The sequence below is a fragment of the Macrobrachium nipponense genome, chromosome 27 (genome assembly GCF_015104395.2).
Source record: "Macrobrachium nipponense isolate FS-2020 chromosome 27, ASM1510439v2, whole genome shotgun sequence".
NCBI lineage: Eukaryota > Metazoa > Arthropoda > Malacostraca > Decapoda > Palaemonidae > Macrobrachium > Macrobrachium nipponense.
In genome coordinates, this window is record NC_087216.1 from 4,695,866 (window position 1) to 4,715,966 (window position 20,101).

At 35.2% G+C, this 20,101-nt stretch overlaps 1 protein-coding gene across 1 annotated transcript in view; it reads right to left on the reverse strand.

Moving 5' to 3' along the window:
* The window catches only part of LOC135200492 (roundabout homolog 2-like), a 748,467-nt gene that overhangs the window by 210,587 nt on the left and 517,779 nt on the right, over window positions 1–20,101 (reverse strand). The window contains exon 2 of the mRNA XM_064229141.1: window positions 6,806–6,926. Within this exon, the coding sequence (XP_064085211.1) occupies window positions 6,806–6,926 (121 nt within the window). The remainder of the gene's footprint in view (window positions 1–6,805; window positions 6,927–20,101) is intronic.

Consider the following 20,101-nt stretch of genomic DNA (forward strand, 5'->3'; position numbering starts at 1 on the left):
TTGGATAATTCAGCCACTTTATAGAAGACAATCACCTGACCCACAAGCATTAGATTTTAATTTTTTTTCTGCTTTATTTTTTGTGTGTGTTTTACAAAGAAGTTCGTGCATTATGTGGTACCTATGAACTTTGTTTCACTCTGATCCTATTACGGTTAAAACCCAGTGGTGATTAAGGATGAGAATAACCGAGAGTAACAACATATCTTTACAGTGAATGGGGAGTTATAAATGAAGTATATCTTAGTTTAACCAGACTACTGAGCTTATTACAGCTTTCCCTGGGCTGGCCCAAAGGATTAGATTTTTATTTACGTGGCTAGGGACCAACTGGTTACTTAGCGACGGGACCTATAGCTTATTGTGGGATCCGAATCACATTGTACCCAGGAATGCATTTCTAATCACCAGAAATAAATTCCTCTGGTTCCTCAGTGGCAGCAGCGGGAGGCGAACTCTGGCTACCAGACTGATAGGCGAGTACGCAACCCACTCGTCCACTGATTAACTATGGGGAAGTTATAACAACCATGACAAATACTATAATACTCTCACCAGCAAACTTAAATTTAGGAAGACATGTCTCTCCCTAAAACCGGGAAGGATCCAAAACGGGCAAATAGTCGGTCCTAAGTGCACAATGTCCCAGGGTTCGTGATAAATAATAATAAATAATAAATAATAAATTATAATAATTTTGTTGTTTGGACAATGAAATGATAATGCATTCAATTTGTCATTTTATTTCCCATGAAAATAAGAGAAGTTTGAATAATATTAACGGAAACGACGACAAATATAAATAAGATGCATACCTCTAATAATAATAATAATAATAATAATAATAATGTAATAATAATAATAATAATAATAATATATAATAATAATAATAGAAGAAGAAGAGGAAGAAGAAGAAGAAGAAGAAGAAGAAGAAAAAGAAGAAGAAGAAGAAGCCACGAACGTAATTCAGTAATGAGCTGAAATAAATTTATAATTCTGAAGAGTTAAATCTCATTGAGCGTAATCCATCCATATTCGAAGGCTCTTCAAGTCTCGAGAGGAGAATTAGCTCTATTTACTGCTGGTGCCGGGACGGAAAGTTTATTTGGAGGAGCAATTTAAGAAATTCAAGGAGAGGTGGGGGAGAGAGAGAGAGAGAGAGAGAGAGAGAGAGAGAGAGAGAGAGAGAGAGAGAGAGAGAGGTGGGGGGAGGGAGCGCCGCTGGTGAAAAGAAGAATTACGCTCCCAAGATAATAATAATAACTAACTGAGGAGAGAGAGAGAGAGAGAGAGATGAGAGAGAGAGAGAGAGAGAGAGGAATACATTAAAAATATTTATAAGAAAGTCAGGAAAATGACTGTATTTTGACAAAAGTGAATTTCATGTTGACAGTTTCAAACTTTTAAACTCATTTTATTTTACCGCTTAAATCGGAAGTTGATTTTCTTTCTAAATATTTTTTCATGTAGTTTATTAACATTAATGCTAATGACCTAAGGGCAAAAGAGAGAGAGAGAGAGAGAGAGAGAGAGATTGGGGTCAGGGTTCTCCAATGCACCACGTATATAGCAACGCGCAGAAGTCAAGACTTGAAAGTATTCCGAAACATATAAACGCACACAGATGCGCGCATGCGCATGTACGCACCGGCAGAGAGCGAGACCGACGGTAACATTATGCCTGATGAAAAGAGAGAGAGAGAGAGAGAGTTTGCCGTGTACTTCATAACTTCACCATTTATTAAACGCTGATTGATTTGACATTTGGAATGACAAACTTTCCGACAAATCTCCGCGACAAGTTTGGCATTTAATATGAGAACTTTTCTGTTCGCCCTTCAGTTTTCTATAGAAAATTTAAAGCCTTTAATAGTCATAATGATCTGCAAAAGTTTGTTCATCTAATTTTCAGTAACTTGACGTAGTTCCTCTCTCTCTCTCTGTCTGTCTCTCTCGTTGGAATATCTGACTAAAAGATACGCCAGAATTAGTGTGTTCATGTTAGCTAGTTCATTACCGTATCCGCAATCTATACATTATTCTCGTCTCTACATTTTCTCTTGCTTTAAACCTTTTTCTCTTTCTCAGTGACGTAAAGCAACTGCGACTAAAGCTGATTCTCTCTGAAATCCGATTATATGTTTTTGCGTTGTCACTCCCTTTATTTTTCTCAAAAATTTCCTTCAAATTGCGGAAGGTAAGTCACTACACGTACACTAACGATATCAATCTATCTATTTTACAGATACCGTACTTCTTGGTATCCGGAAGTCTGATACCTTTATGGAGAACCTCAGGGAAGACGAGTGTAAGGTATAAGTGATGTATATTCGCGGCTTAATTTGTGGATATAATAAGAGACCAACAATATATATATATATATATATATATATATATATATATCTATATATATATATATATAGATTATATCATATTATTTATTTCTGAGACGGTATACGTGTATTCTCGAAGGCTCTGGGAGGTATTTGGTCTCCAGGTATCTGGTAGTACAGCATTTTTGAAAATATGGGAACCACTATAGTAGATCCACATCAACCGTGCATTTGATGTCTAGGCCAGTCACTTACGATGTTCCTGATCGGCTGTTGACAAGCCAATCACAGGGCTGGAAACTCTCAGTCTCTCGAGAGAGTTCACATAGGCAGGATGTATGTTCCACCTCTCCTGAGGGATACTTTTAAAAGACGTAGCCCTCAGGAGAGGTGGAACATACATCCTACCCATGTGACGCTCATCAGCTACTGTTTAACTCCACGATCATTACTGTCAACTAACCACCAGGTACATAATCATTCCTTAGATCAATGAGGCAAAAATATTTTTTTCAGGAAACTGGTCTGCACTACTTTTCTCTCCACCGAATTCGGAACTCTCAAAAGACTATGTGTATATATTTGAATATATATACACATGTGTGGTATGTTAGTTTTTCATTAGAACTTGGAATATTTATATTTTCAAATACTAAACTGCAAAGATACCCCTTCATATCGGGTTCACGTGACCTTCAGATATATCTTTCGACAGTCAGAATTTTATATGACAAGTATATTTATCTGTGACACACGCACACACACACATGCATGTATACAATATGCACATATGCATATAAACAAATATATTATATATATATATATAATATATATACATATATATTTAGAATGTTTGTATGCATGAACGCATATACATAATATGTATATATATATATATATATATATATATATATATATATATATAGATATATATATATATATATATATATATATACAGAGAGAGAGAGAGAGAGAGATACATATATCTATATCTTTATATATATATATATATATATATATATATATATATATATGATATATAGTATATATATGTATATACATACATATATATATATATATATATATATATATATATATATATATATATAAATGTACGTATAACATCTGTTACCTTGGCTGTGTGACATTAATAAATACAGTAAAATCAGCTTTGCACCATAAACATCTCTGGTGAATTTGGAAGTGACTCATTGTATTCAACAGAGGGACACTTGTGACCAACCTCGTATATTCAGAGACACTATTGTTCCCTCTTTGCGTGACAACACGTAACGTCAACAGCCGCTGAAAAATTCCCGAGACACATCAAGTGAAGAAGCTGTCTAGTTAAACTAAGGAAGGGTTCTCAGCGAATACTATGTGGCCATCTGAAGCCTACAAGCGGGAAGGCTCCCTTTCGCTGTAGTGCTAATAATAAACAAACCCAGGAATATAATGAAAGCGTCTTTGTCACAATTAAAAATGAAATGATTTTTTTCTAATATTCATTGGATATTTTCAAAAGCGATGAGATAGTTAAATGAAATGGCAGAATTTCTTTTGAAAATTGAACAAAATGAAATGGGAGAATTTCTTTTGGAAATTTAACAAAATGAAATGGCAGAATTTCTTTTGGAAATTTAACAAAATGAAATGGCAGAATTTGTTTTGGAAATTGAACAAAATGAAATGGCAGAATTTGTTTTGGAAATTGAACAAAATGAAATGGCAGAATTGTTTTGGAAATTGAACAAAATGAAATGGCAGAATTTCTTTCGAAAATTGAACAAAATGAAATGCCAGAATTTGTTCTGAAAATTTAACAAAATGAAATGGCAGAATTTGTTTTGAAAATTGAACAAAATGAAATGGCAGAATTTGTTTTGAAAATTGAACAAAATGAAATGCAGAATTGTTGAAATTGAACAAAATGAAATGGCAGAATTTGTTTTGAAAATTGAACAAAATGAAATGGCAGAATTTGTTTTGAAAATTGAACAAAATGAAATGGCAGAATTTGTTCTGAAAATTTAACAAAATGAAATGGCAGAATTTGTTTTGACAATTGAACAAAATGAAATGGCAGAATTTGTTTTGAAAATTGAACAAAATGAAATGGCAGAATTTGTTCTGAAAATTTAACAAAATGAAATGGCAGAATTTGTTTTGAAAATTGAACAAAATGAAATGGCAGAATTTGTTTTGAAAATTTAACAAAATGATTAACAGAATTTAGCATAATAATTTTTACATTACCCATACAACTTGTCCCCATTTTAATACTTATACCATTCTGAAAAACTACACAAAAGGACTAAATAGCACTGACTTACAGAGGAGCTCTGATGTTCCACACATGAACGGTTCTGAATTTGGTAAGTTGAGCAAAAGAATGAGACGGTTTTTTTTTTTTTTTTTTTTTTTTTTTTTTTTTTTATAGAAAGGAAAGGGGTGAGTGCACAGGCAACCCTAAAATCAACAGGCTCAGGCCTTCAGGGTCTTAGGTTTCCAAAAAAAAATTCTTAGGTTTCCAAGGCTGCGAATCTTGCATTGAGAAACGTTTAATCCACTCATTTGCTACTTAACGGAGTATTGTCAAAAAAGTGATAGGATGTTCGTTTTAATGTAAATAACTCCTGAAAATTTTCTAGGTATGTCTACCATGTCATCACACTGAAATAATAGTTTCTGAAGTTTGATTTCACGGTAAGGCGTCATTTTTCTGTCAAAATACAGGCATTTTTTATTGTAAACTTTTATTGCCTCAGGTAAGTAACTTCCTCGGTTAACGTATAACAACATCTACGAGATTGATCCCGGTTTACTGAAACTATAGAAGTTTGACAAGATGGAAATATTCAATAATATCGGTAGACTTGCGTTGTGCGCGGGGATTTTTCGACACAGTGACAGCAGTTTTACTTTAAAACAATGAATAAAATTTGAGTCATAGCAATGTCCTATTTGTGCAAAAGTACGAAGTTCTACCATGGCAAAGGCCAAGGTCTCCCCAAAATATCTTAATTTTCTTGGAATGTTCTTTTCATTTCATTAATGAAATAACAAACTGTGTAGCCTGATTTGCACTGACCATGTACCAAAGAGAGTAAGCTATTATGTCCTTAGGAGGATAACGCTGCAATGATGGCGAATATCTCATTTTGATGATAGCACAGCAAAAGGGCGTTCAGGTTCATTACTCTCAGGGCCTCTCAGGGCCATAAGGAATGTAAGACTCAGTGGCTGCATAGGTCATGACTCAATGCATACTAGAGTACATGTGCGGACCTGATTTGCCAGACCGGCATTGACATCTAAGACATTGTGTAAATATACTAGTTCAAGTTACACTATACAGTGACTTTCAACTGGTCGAACTAATGTGAAAATTCTACATTCAAATACTGAAGGAGGACAATTCTCAAGATAAGGGTTAGTTAAAGAAAAAAAAAACAGTACTTACGACTAATATAAGTCGAGTACTTTCATCCATTTACTTCTAAAAAATAAAATGCATAGTACCCATAATATGTACTACCACTGTGTATAACATTGACACTACCAGGAATAAACTCCTCGCTTGATCTTGCGTCTCCTAGCCCGGTGCCAGCATCTCTCATCACTGGCTGATCCTAGTGTATGGAAAGGTAACAAGGACCCAGTTTCGGGAGAGTAAGCAGAGGTGGGACTTTCTGTCTCAAGCCTCTCTAAATCCATCGTCATTTTCAACGATATAGGTACAGTAGTTCCAATATAAGAAAGCAGTATTCAAATAGGTTCTAAATAAGGATGTCGATTAAAAGATTGCAACGCGGATGATACTGGAACAATATGAAAATTTATGGTGGAGCAAAGATAGTTTTGTTGATAATCTTTAACTGAACCAACCCAGTTTAACGTTAATGAGGTCCCTCTGTTCTATGAGGGTACGATGAAGCAGCAGCTAAGTTACAGCCTATCCATATATAAACTTAATTAACATGAAAAAAGGACACTGATTGGGCAATTAGAGTCCTGGTTTTTTACCAGACTCTTTAAGTTGACATTACTTTAGAAAAAAAAATAAATAAAAAGCTTTGCGTTCAAGAAGTGAAAAAAGTTCACATTTTAAAGTTGACATTACTTTAGAAAAAAAAAAGAATAAATAAATAAAAAGCTTTGCGTTCAAGAAGTGAAAAAAGTTTACATTCTTCAAGTTGACATTACTTATGAAAAAAAAAATCTTTGCGTTCAAGAAGGGAAAAAAGTTCACATTTTTTAAGTAGACATTACTTAAAAAACAAGGCTTTGCGTTCAAGAAGTGAAAAAAGTTCACATTTTTTAAGTTGACATTACTTTAGAAATAAAAAAAAAACAAGGCTTTGCGTTCAAGAAGTGAAAAAAGTTCACAATTTAAAGTTGAAATTACTTAAAAAAAAAAAAAAAAAAAAAAAAAGCTTTGCGTTCAAGAAGTGAAAAAAGTTCACACTCACCTGAACCAAGTAATCTTGGGATAAGGGTTCCCTAGCGCTTTGCAATTCAAAGTGGCAGGGTCTCCCTTTGCCACGACAAGAGATTCTGGATGTTCGATGATTCTCGGTACTCCATATCCTCCTGGAATATAAAAAAAATTTATGAATAAAACTCTTATCCCTCATTTCATTTGGTAATTAGAACTAATGATAAGTGCTGATTATAATCAGTGGATTATAAAATACTAATGAATTTCTCAGTGTCACATAATTAACTCAACTTGTACATAATTTCACCACAACAGCATCCATACATCTTTAAGAATATCTACTCCAATGGAATAATGCATCTGAACCATGCTTGGGACTTAAACTGATTTACAAGGCATAGGCGTTTCTGAAATCCCATGCAGAACAGTATTTAAAATTAAAGCTATCAAGTAACTGACGGAATCCTTCATTCTAAATTATAGCTAAAAACTTTAAAACGAGAGAGCACACACACGTGAACGTAAATACATACATACATACACACACACACACACACATATATATATATATTACTATATATGCATTATATATACACACACACACATATATATTATATATATATAATATATATATATATATTATATATATTTTATATTTAATCTATATGACAGCATCCAAATGCGCCTCATGTAAACACGTATACACACACACACACATATATATACATACATATATATAATATATATATATATATATATATATATATATATATATATATATATATAATTATATATGTGTGTGTGTGTGTATGTGTTTACATGAACGCATTTGGATGCTGTCATAATTTGAAGCACAAAAAGCTGATATTCCAGCATTATTTTCCATCAGTGACGAATCAAACACCGCTTTCTGTCACTGACGAATAAGGTATGAATTTATCTGCAGTTGTTTCTATCCTCCCAAAAACTATTTATCATCATACATATATACTGTGACAGAAAAAGGGGGATTTCCGGTTCAAGTGAATTCGAAATCTGATGTTACCATATCTGTGAATCATTAGTAACAATGGACTGCCCAACAGGGTAAATATTAATTAGCGTGATCGCGTTCAGTGACTCGCCCCTTTCACATCGATACCACAGGGCACAGCAGGTAATGTAATAGCTTTCATTTTATTTATTGTTGCTGAATATCAAATGTCGGAATTAACTATGCAATTTTGTGAACGACGGAGAAAAATTGTTCTAATAAGCGAATATTTTTCGCTGATACAAATCTTTGGGAGTCTGGCGTGCAGTTACAAAATATATATTTAACTATACTGTATCCTGGATAAAGGTTGGTGGCGGTTGGTTTAAATTAAGCCAGCATTATGGCAACACCGGCCTTGCCCTAGGGCAGCCTTTAAGTGTGGCATGGCGTGAGGAATAGGAGTCCTTGATTGGACCTCCGGGATCTGTCCTACCAACAAAGAAGGCTTGGTTAATAAGGACAGTCTAATCATGAAGAGGAATAAAGTTTGGAAATTTTACTGAACGTTTTCATTTTATTTCAATAGATAATGATATTTAAGAGATTCAGTTCTAATATTACGCGTCAGAATAACATCTATATACAGACTATTTACAGTAATGGGTTCACTATCCCAAGATTTGGATATCAAAAATTTCTTTACCCTTTTTTAAAAGGACTTCCTCTCTGGGTTTCAGCCAGGAATTAAAGATACAAAATTATACAAAATTCAGTTGATATTCGCTTTATACACTTACACATTTACCTCAGACAAGACAATTTTTCTTCATAGTATACATATTTATTAACGCTGACAATTCTCTCGTTTCTCTAAAAATAATTGGAGAGAATGTTTTCTAGAAAATGCATTGAGTTATTTCATTACATTGATCTAGATGAAAGTTAGGTGAGAGACAAAAATCATTTCTACTGGGTCATCTTATTATTGTTCATTACTGGATCTTGATCATGTCTTGCCAGTATTTGAAAAACAGAATTTTCTTCGCTTATGACTCCTTTGACAATATTTAGTGAAAGTAAAACAATGGTGATACTGAACATAATTATATTCAACGATGTACCGTTTCCCTAACAGGTCAGGGGAAGGGGCTATCCACAGATGAAAACAAGATCAGACATTATCTCATTTATCCTCTGACTGATGAATCCTAAATACACCCCAGTGCACAAAACTTCCATGCCATCAGTTATTTCTTATACTCTCATTTCTTATACTCGCTCAGAAAGCTCATTGCTCGTCAGCCACTTAAACGCAATGCACCACTCGCCTCTTATCATGCAAGCATTCTTGTGTTTCTGAATGTTAAAGCCCTTACAATCCATCTAGCCACCAATTTTCGACATCCCTCACATTATTTCTACCACGACTTCCAAATAATACACATTTTTATTAATCATTTGCCCTCTACGTTACCAAACAACCTTAAACACTAAGCCATCTTTTCGCCTACGTTAACTTTGTATCTGTTTGAACCCTTCATAACCAACATTTCATTTCCAGAACTCCTACCTACGTCAGTTCATTTGCATTCAGAGAGAGAGAGAGAGAGAGAGAGAGAGAGAGAGAGAGAGAGAGAGAGAGAGAGAAACATTCTATTACGTCGAGAATGCTGAATGCCGTATGAAGCCTCCACTAAAATCTTGTCACCGACTACAAAGTCATACGTCAATCAAGGATAATCTTGCATTAAACACCGAAAGTTGTTAAATGCGAGGTGTATTGCGTATAGTGTATACTGTATTGACGTCATAAATGAGGCCAGCGGAAGTGGCAAACATAACGTTGCCTGGTGATCTTAAAAACTAAGTTGAAACATGCCTTGCTACATAAATACTGTAATGAGGGATGTTCAGGTGTTTTTCTTATAGGTGTAATTGGTAACCATGCTTCATTTATGATATTACCTGTAAATACAATTGGTGCAGTGTAAGGCTGAATGTTCCGAATAGGAAATCAGTGTATTACATGCCTAATAATCATTTTAATATAATGATATATTTCAATAAGTTCTCTAAAATCTAGCAAAATCAGTAAACATCAAAGTAACAGAGGACGCAAGCGGTTCTGTGCCGAGTTTACCCAAGAAGGTTAAAATGGAAACATGAAAGTTTGTTTGTTTGTATGGTGTTTTCACGTTGAATGGAACCAGCGGTTATTCAGCAACGGGACCAACGGCTTAACTTGACTTCCGAACCACGTCGAGAGTGAACTTCTATCACCAGAAATACACATCTCTAACCCCTCAGTGGAATGCCCGAGAATCGAACTGGCGGCCACCGAGGTGGCAGGCTACCGATCACGCCACTGAAAGCGCCTTTGCAACGAAATTTCGATAAAACAGATTATCAATATATAATAACAATAAAGCATAAATATGACACAGGAACGCTAAAGAGTAAGGACGCCTGACTCCTTTTCTCACAAAGACATGAGGTAAAATTGGCATCAAACTTCGCAACTCGTCGTTTTTCATTCTTTTTCTATTTCTTTTCCTTTCTTTTTTAATTACTTTAAAACTTGGAACGGAAGCGGAGGAGAGAATCCTCTTTCATTAACTTTTTTTTTTTCTTTCTTTCAGAGATGCGGGATGTTTTTTTTTTTTTTTTTTTTTCTTTTTTTCATTTCTAAAGATTTTCTCTGACAACACAAAGCATCCGCGTGGGAAAAGACGGGGAAGAAAGTGCAAAAGACAGAACATAAAAAAATAAGTTTATAAGATAAAAGGAATATGATGAGATGGACAAATATAATTAGCAAAAGAATAAGAGCAAAGAAACTTCTCAGTTTGCAGAAAGTAAGGCTCTATCTTCTTTGAACCTCAATAAAATAGATAAAAAAAAGAGGAATGAAAATAAAAAAAAAGGAGAACAAAAACTCGACCCTCTAATGATAAATGACGATGGCGGCAAAGAACCTCCATCGCCTTAACTGAGAGGCGGTAAAAAATGAGAAAAAAAAGAGGCTTCCGAAAGAAAATACTTTACCGCACGAAGAAAATGATGAATGCGTAATTAATATTTTCTTAATTATAACGCTCATTAAGATAATTAGAATCCCTCCTGATTGAAAGATTCCGGGTATAAAATACTCTTATTATGAATTAATAAACCATTAGGTACCTAATCTAGGCTCGCCAATGATTAAGTTACCCCACGACGGGGCTCAATCATCAGCCAATGTGGAGTTTTTCAGCAGAATGGAAAGAAAATAAAAAGAAAACGGGTAATAAGTGCCAATCGAGGTTTCTGTCCAGCTTATAAGGCTGTATGAAACTGTCAGACACGGCCCATGAAACTCTCAGCCGCAATCCGGCGGTGACCTCGTTTTTTTTTTTTTTTTTTTTTTTTTTTTTTTCGTTGCATGGAACCAGTGGTTATTCAGCAACGGGACCAACGGCTTTACGTGACTTCCGAACCACGTCGAGGGTGAACTTCTATCACCAGAAGAAATACACATCTCTCACACCTTAATGGGATGCCCGAGAATCGAACTCGCGGCCAACGATGTGGCAGCCCAAGACCATACCGATCACGCCACTGATTGTTGGCACCTATAGCAGTGCCATACGCACGATCATGGCTAACTTGGGCCAGAGGACTGCAATTTGCAGCCCTGTAGCCTCAGTAGTTTTTAAGATCGGGGTGAACGGACAAAAAAAATAACGAAAAAAAACAAAGAAATACATAATCTGCAAGTGGGTATGCCCCAAACATTAATCATTTACACTGAATGCGAAAGGCATCATGGGACAGAATTTTTAGCAAACATTGCAGATTAAAGTTTATGTTTATCTCCTGAAGGAAAATTGCCTTTTTCATATGAATGCTTTTTTCAGTTTCCTTGACAACTGGAAATCCTAAAGCCCTTTTGATCTTTGTTTACGAGTTGACGACGTAGTTAGGGAACGTTCATTCAGAACTGAAAACATCCTAAATAAACAGAGACCATTGAGCAACAGGGAAATTTTTTAAACACGTACAAAACATATTCTAGACCTGAGAGTTGAAGCAACGTTTGGGGCTGGCTAGTTCGTGAATAGGTGACCTTCGGTTAACATTAAAATGTCGTTCGCCCAAACGCCCCATGCATGGGGTATAAGGAAGATTGGGGTATATTGTTAGCAAGGCTGGTCCCTTGATATCGTAAGGGTGACATAAGACTTAACCCAACCACTCACGGGAAAAGAAGGAAGACAAAAAATTACGAATTCCAGATCCTCTGAGGAAAGTTTATCTGAATACATCCAGTTCATTTACCATCGATGGCAGCTTATAACAAAAGTGAAAAAAAAATATATACAAAACGAAAAGGGTTGAAACTCGAAAGGTGTCTATAAAACAAAAAGGAAACCCTCATCAGACATACTAACAGCTATTTGCATACTGACCCAAAGGGTTTACTTAAAAGGAACAGTTAAACAAGAAGAAATGACAGATTCTAGAAAATTCAGTCCTTTCAGATTACTACACCCAGGCCAGGGGGGCGGGGCGCGGGGTGTGTGTGTGTGTGTGTGTGTGTGTAGACTACTAGATATTGACACAAATCACAGATCACGGATCTTTCTTTAATGATATGTAAATCGGATGACGAGCCTCCTTAAACATCATTAACGTTGGATAAATACTTGGAAGTCATTCTTGTACTCACTTACGAAAATACTAAGGAGAGAGAAATAAGATTTCGGGTAACGAAAGGGGAACAAATTCCCCCAAGTTCTTCATCCTAAGGGCTTTATATTAGTAATATATATATATTTATATATATATATATATTATTATATATATATGATTATATATAAATATATATATATATATATATATATATATATATAAATAAATCAAGATATATATATAAGTATATAGTATAACATATATATCTTATATACATATGGAATATTATAATATAATATATATAATATATATATATATAATATATATATATTATAATATATATGTAATATATATATATATATATATATATATATAAACATATATATATATATATATATGATATATTATATATATATATATAATATATATATACATTTAAAAAGAAACGCTGCTTCTGAAACAGTACCTAAGGACAGTACTTGATTGTTACATTGGGATATATAAGCAATATTATTTCATTTTATGTGATTTACCTACGCAATTTGTCTATAGAGTAGTTATACCCTAGATCATTACAATCCAACTTAATGAAGGCTGTTCTCTCTCTCTCTCTCTCTCTCTCTCTCTCTCTCTCTCAAGGTCTCTTGGGGGTATATCGAAACAACTTTCTTAATTGGTTGTATCTGAAGGTCGTTGGTACTGCCATCATGCCCGGTGTTGTCCGCGCTTCTTCCCGAGGGAATAGGTAACACCACGACCTCTCCCCAAACAAATCAAGACCAACAAAATGACATCCTTTGCCATACAGTTCCCTCTTCCAATTTATATTCTTTGACACATTTCGTTTTATTACTTGAACGAGGACAGAATAAAACTAAGTGTAACTGAAATTCTTGTTCAAGTAAACAAAGCGAAGGATGGAAAACATCAAAATGTAATTGAGATTACTGGTTGCATAAGCTGACATCGTTTGATATATAAGTGGGATTGAGATTAGAAGCGCAAACAATGACAGCGAGGCAAATCTCCTTCGTATATCTGAGATTACTACGTAATTCTAAATTCACAAAGATGGATTAGAGATAAGCGCAACTAAGATTAATGATTATGTGAACAATGGTGTTTTACCGATGGCAAAATTGTCAAATATGGAAATGACTAATTAAACAATGAATTTCGTATAAATACGACTGCAAATAGTAATAACATATGATTTTATTCATTATTCATGATCGTCAAGTAAATTTCCAGCATGATAAAATATCCAGGGAAACCCTTGTCAGAAATATAACATTTCCTCACAGAAGTAATGTCTAAGACCTCACTGGTACAGTACACTTCTCATAAGTTCACCTTTTCATAAAGGCCAATGAAATGTCTAAGGGATCGTAAGATTCACTTATCAAGTTTGTGAATGACGTAAAAGAACTGATAAATAAATAAGTAAATAAATAAATAAATCATTAAACGCCCAGCGCTCCATAATCAATACTTATAACATCCAAGTTTGTCTATCTTGAGATCGACGTCCGTCTAACCGCAGATACAGAAACAGGCCGGAAAACGACGAATCAATGAAGAGGCCTGTCTACTCATCTGCATATAGGCAAGGGAGAAGATAGGCTGTAGATGGGCTACTTTCGGGAGGGGGAACAAGAAGGGGAAAGGTACCGCTGGTACTCTCGTCCCGTCTTCCGACTCCTTATTTCTTTTGCCTCCCTCCTTATCGTTCCTCTCCTTCCCTCCTCTTTACTTTCCAGAAGAGGCATCGTGGATCTGATAGGAGGCAAAGGAGAGGCATCTTTGATCTCACTACAGATACAATAAAGGAATAAAAAAAAGGGGCGGCGGGCAACTCGTAACTGGGAGTTACCTTTCGTCTCACTGGCATTTATTTCCCTCGGAGCCTGAAGTCCACCTTTTGTTTTAACGGTTTTACAAAGTTATAAAATAAAAACAAAAACTTATATTTCTTCAAAACTTTTTATTAATTTTTTTTTTTTGCTAGTTTCGATTCAACGCAAAGGTTTGAACTGATCAGCGAGAATAATTGGCCATTATTACGCCACGCAATCTTGTATGACAAGCTAAAAGACCATTATGTTGCTATGCACGCTCTAACGGACCGGAGAGATACAACAAAAGAAACAATACGAGAGCAGGAACTGCTTTTTACATACAGCGTTACTACACTATCTTAAATAGAGCGAGTCTTCCTGGTCTTAGTAAGGACCTTCGTTTTCTGTTCTAGTATATGCTTTAGTGATCAGTACTCAAGATGATTCCTTCTTGGTTTATCTTTATCTGTATCGATAATGGAAAGCGAATAAGTTTTCGATAGTGTTCGGTACCGTTTTCTTCATCTTACAAAGAATGAGAGTTTTTGTGTTGCCTTTTAATTTTTTTGAAAATTTTTAGAGCAAAAGACATTTCGAATGCACAAAATAATCTAAATGAGCACAAAGGAAGTTCAGTGCCTGTTTATACAATGTATATTATAATAATTATATATATAAATATATATATAATATAATATGTAATAATTGATCTTATCAGATCGAACCGTGATTCCAACTTTATATATCAATTCAAGCTACAAATGTCCTTTAATATCTAAATTTCACTTTACCTCCCGCAAATGATTATATTTTCAATATATGTACCGAAGGGGAATTTTTTTGATAATAATTTCGTCCCCACCATGGGAATCGAACCAACCGTCAAAAGTGGACGGGGAACGAAATCCAGGACGGTCAGTGAACCCATCCAATCGCCAACAGAAGACGGCTATAAGTTATATCGATTGACCTCCTAACAAAATCACCCTGGATCTGGAATGCATTCTAATTAAAGAATCGATATGACGTCTACCATGTTGGCCATTCGAAGGCGTTTGGACGAAAGAGAGGAATATATCCACATCGAACCGTGATCCATTCTTAAATTCAATGTTCAAGCTACAAAGTTCTAAAATAATTAAATTCACTTTCCTCCCAAATGATATAATTTTTCATATCCGAGGGGTTTTTTTGAAATTTTAATTAATAATTGTTTCGCCCCATGGGATCCGAACCACCGTCCAATGCGGACGGGGAGCGAAAAATCAGGACGGTCAGTGACGCTCGATCCAAGGGCCACCCAAGAGACGCTATAAGATTTATTCGATTCCTAATTAAACGGTAAATTGCATCCGATCGAGGGATTTTGTAAGGTCAGAAATCGATATAACTTAGCGTCTCTGTTTGGCTGATTGGATAGCGTCACTGAACCGTCCTGATTTCGTCCCCGTCCACTTGGACGGTGGTTTCGATCCCATGGGGGGACGAAATTATTATCAATTAAAAATCCCCTTCGTACATATATAGAAAATATATCATTGGGAGGTAAGTGAATTTAAGATATTAAAGGACATTTGTAGCTTGAATTGATATATAAATGGATCACGTTCGATGTGATAATTATTCATAACAAAAGGCTACGTTTTCTGTCAAACGCTCGAATTGGCAACATGGTTAGACGGGGTTTCATATCGATTCTAATTACGAATGCATCCAGATCGAGGGTGATTTGTAAGGTCAGAATCGATATGAACTTATAGCGTCTCTGTTGGCTGATTGGATAGCGTCACTGACCGTCCGATTTCGTCCCCGTCCACTTGGACGGTGGTTCGATCCCATGGGGGGAACGAAATTATTATCAATTAAAAAATTCCCCTTCGGTACCATATATGAAAATATATCATTGGAGGTAAAGTGAATTTGAGAATATTAAAGGACATTTGTAGCTTTGAATTGATATATAAATGGGATCACGGTGTTCGATGTGAAATAATATTCATAAAAAATAAAAGGCTAACGTTCTGTCAAACGTCCGAATTGGCCAACATGGTAGACGGGGTTTCATATCGATTCTAATTACGAATGCAATCCAGATCGAGGGTGATTTGTAAAGGTCAGAATCCGATATGAACTTATAGCGTCTCTGTTGGCTGATTGGATAGCGTCCACTGACCGTCCTGATTTCGTCCCGTCCACTTGGACGGTGTTCGATCCCATGGGGGGGACGAAATTATTATCAATTAAAAAATCCCCTTCGGTACATATATGAAAATATATCATTTGGGAGGTAAAGTGAATTTAGATATTAAAGGACATTTGTAGCTTGAATTGATATATAAATGGATCACGGTTCGATGTGATAATTATTCATAACAAAAGGCTACGTTCTGTCAAACGCTCGAATTGGCCAACATGGGTAGACGGGGTTTCATATCGATCTAATTACGAATGCTCCAGATCGAGGGTGATTTGTAAGGTCAGAATCGATATGAACTTATAGCGTCTCTGTTGGCTGATTGGATAGCGTCACTGACCGTCCTGATTTCGTCCCCGTCCACTTGGACGGTGGTTCGATCCCATGGGGGGACGAAATTAATTATCAAATTAAAAAATTCCCTTCGGTACATATATGAAAATATATCATCTTGGGAGGTAAAGTGAATTTAGATATTAAAAGGACATTTGTAGCTTGAATTGATAATATATATATATATATATATATATATAGTGTGTATGTGTAATATATGTGTGTGTGTGTGATATATACATACATATATATATATACATATATATATATCTTTATACATAAAAGTGAATGATGGTATGTGGGTTGTATGTTCGTCCATATGTTGTGCTCTATGGAATCCGAAGCCGTTTTAACCAATATACACAAAATTTGGCACGTGGTCATCATTTGACCCAATTTAGATAATAAGGTAGGTTTCAAACTCGTGTTCCCTCCTCTTCCCCTTCCCCCATCCCCCTTCCGCGTTCATCTTAACCAGTGGTAAATAATGATCTTATTTAATTCGCAGGATTCTATGGTTTACCACTAAAAGTGAAAATGACCCACTAAAATATATAAAAGCACATTCTGACTCAGTCAGTCGACAGCATAATCAAAATCAGCAAAAACGAGCTGAATCGACACACATCATCTCGTTCTGTTCCTAATACGATAAAATTACGTTTATGTTGAAAAAAAAAAGTCATGAAACTTACGAATGTTCTTTTTACGTTAGAACCAAATGAAAGTCTGTTTCTCTTCAAGTTGAATCCCGGCTGGATGTACTGCCTGGGCAAATGAGGACTGTGTGTGCGCGCCTTTTCAGTAATTAAGGATTCCGTCTATACTCGAGCCAAATTAGAACAGCTTCAGGCATGAGCAAATCAATGCTGCTTCACTTGGTACACAAGTAAATTAAGATTATGTTTGATGTTCTTGTGAATTCGGAAGTGAATATTAAAGCGGAAGGAAGGGTACTTACAAACTGGGTCTACCTTAACCTCAACTTTTTGATATCATTTACTGTTCATAAAAGGGGTTTTGTACTATGTAATGGTTTGTGATTTTTATAATATTGTTATTCAATACTATGTCGACGATGCGATTAAGGCTCTTACAATTTATAAAAAAAATGTTCTTTGCATATTTTTAGCTGCATTCTGTTGAGATATTCTAATTATGTCGTTAAATATCTGTGAATGCATACTGCCATCTTTACTTAAGATTAACACTGGCAAAAAAAAAAAAAAAAAAAAAGTAATAACAAAGTCAATTTATTCTGGTTGGAGAGGAATTATGTTCTAAAGATCTAAATAGCAGACGAAATCATTCTGTTTATTTGAAAGTTAGTGATTCTTTCATTGTTGGGAGTATTACACACAACAACATTGTGGCGATAAGAAGGAATAAAACAAGGTAAAATCTGACCATCACAAGTTTTCAATATACAACTTGTCTAGAGACAAAGTAATGCTCTTCTATAGCTTTATATCCGTTGGATTTTATTGAACTGGTCAGGTTACATCTCAGTTGCTCTTCAATTCGATATTCATTATTCGTTTTTTTATTCCGATATCAAGGTGAATATCACGAATGACGAATATGACCAACTGAATTTAAAGAAGTCGCGTACCGATTCAAACAGTTTCCCACCCTTTATTCTTAACCTGAATTGAATGGTAGAATAAAAGCTCATTTAAGCGCACACTTAGAAGACCCTTATTGAATTGACAAATCAATATGTTAACCTGAAATACTAGTTCCATTCCGGTGGTCAGACGTTCGATTCTCGGCTCGGCCAACGCGGAACCAGAGGAATTTATTTCTGGTGATAGAAATTCTTTTCTCGATACAACGTGGTTCGGATCCCACAATAAGCTGTAGGTCCCGTTGCTAGGTGACCAACTGGTTCCTAGTCAGGTAAAAATATATCTAATCCTTCGGGCCAGCCCTAATACTTTTTTTCGCGTGAGGACAAAATGAAAAAAAAAAATCTAACTTCCTAAACATAATGAATAATACGGATCTTGGATATGAGCTATATTTTCATAGCGAAGAAAGCCAAGAATTTGTCATGAAAAAACCTCCTGGAAAAGTGGAGTTTTACGTACAGGCAACCGTGGGCATCCTCGGCAACAGCAAACATTGCCGAGTTAAAATACCGAAAAAGGGGAAGCAAACACTAACGGAAGTAGCCTGGGAACCCACATTGTTTCCTCTCCAAAAGAGCCCTTTGAGCGTCCCACGAGGCGCACCAGAAGCGTTTCAACTCCTGATGAAATTACCGTCTTCCAGAGTTCTGACAAAATTGAACTATTTCAACACCTATTGTGCTTCCTTGATAACGTGCTTTCTGGGACATGATCTGTCCTTCCCACCATTAGTCTGTCATTCTTTCATTTCGAAGTTCTCTCACTCGCAATAAAAAAAAAAATGCCTTATTTCTTTTGCTCTCTATTTATATAATAAAGGGACAGGTTGAGGGGTTTTCAGTATTTAAATTAAGTAAATTCGTCTTGGCAAAAGACAGAAGTTTCTTTCATTCCTAGCTGAACCCTTCAGCCTCGTATTAATTCAATAATAGTTTTCAAAAACTTAAGGAGAACTTCTGATAAATCCTTACGATATATGAAATATAAAAATTCCTTACAACTAAGCCTACTCGGTAATGAGTAAAACACACAACACAAACACACACACACACACACACACACACATATATATATTATATATATATATATATACATATATAAATATATATATATATATATATATATATATATATATATATATATATATATATATATATATATATATATATATATATATATATATATATGCGGCGCCCTGCAACGCAAAAGCTTCTTTGATGTAGCTTAACAGTCATACTACCATGATTCAAGCAGATATAGCAATAATGATTATACAGGACTTCTGTATGATCTTACTTTCCTATCAACTTATAGTCTGACCATTTTTATTTGTCTTATCTAGTCCTTCACCAAATTACAACTTATAGAACTTCCACTGGATATCACTGTTCCAAACTATTTCAAAGATTCAAAGATTCGTATTTTATCCATCTAGTCCTATTTCGTTTCCTTGTGCATGAAATGGAATGGTATAAAACTTAGGCCAAAGGCCAAGAGCTGTGACCTATGAGGTAATTCACCGTTGAAGGGAAATTGATAGTGAAAAGGTTTGAAATGTGTAACAGGAGGAAAACCTCAAAGCAGTTTCACTATAAAACAATTGTTAGTAGAGGGCGAAAAGTAAGATGGAAGAAAAAGAACATGAACGGAGATACAGCAAAAAGAATGGAATTACAGACAGGTA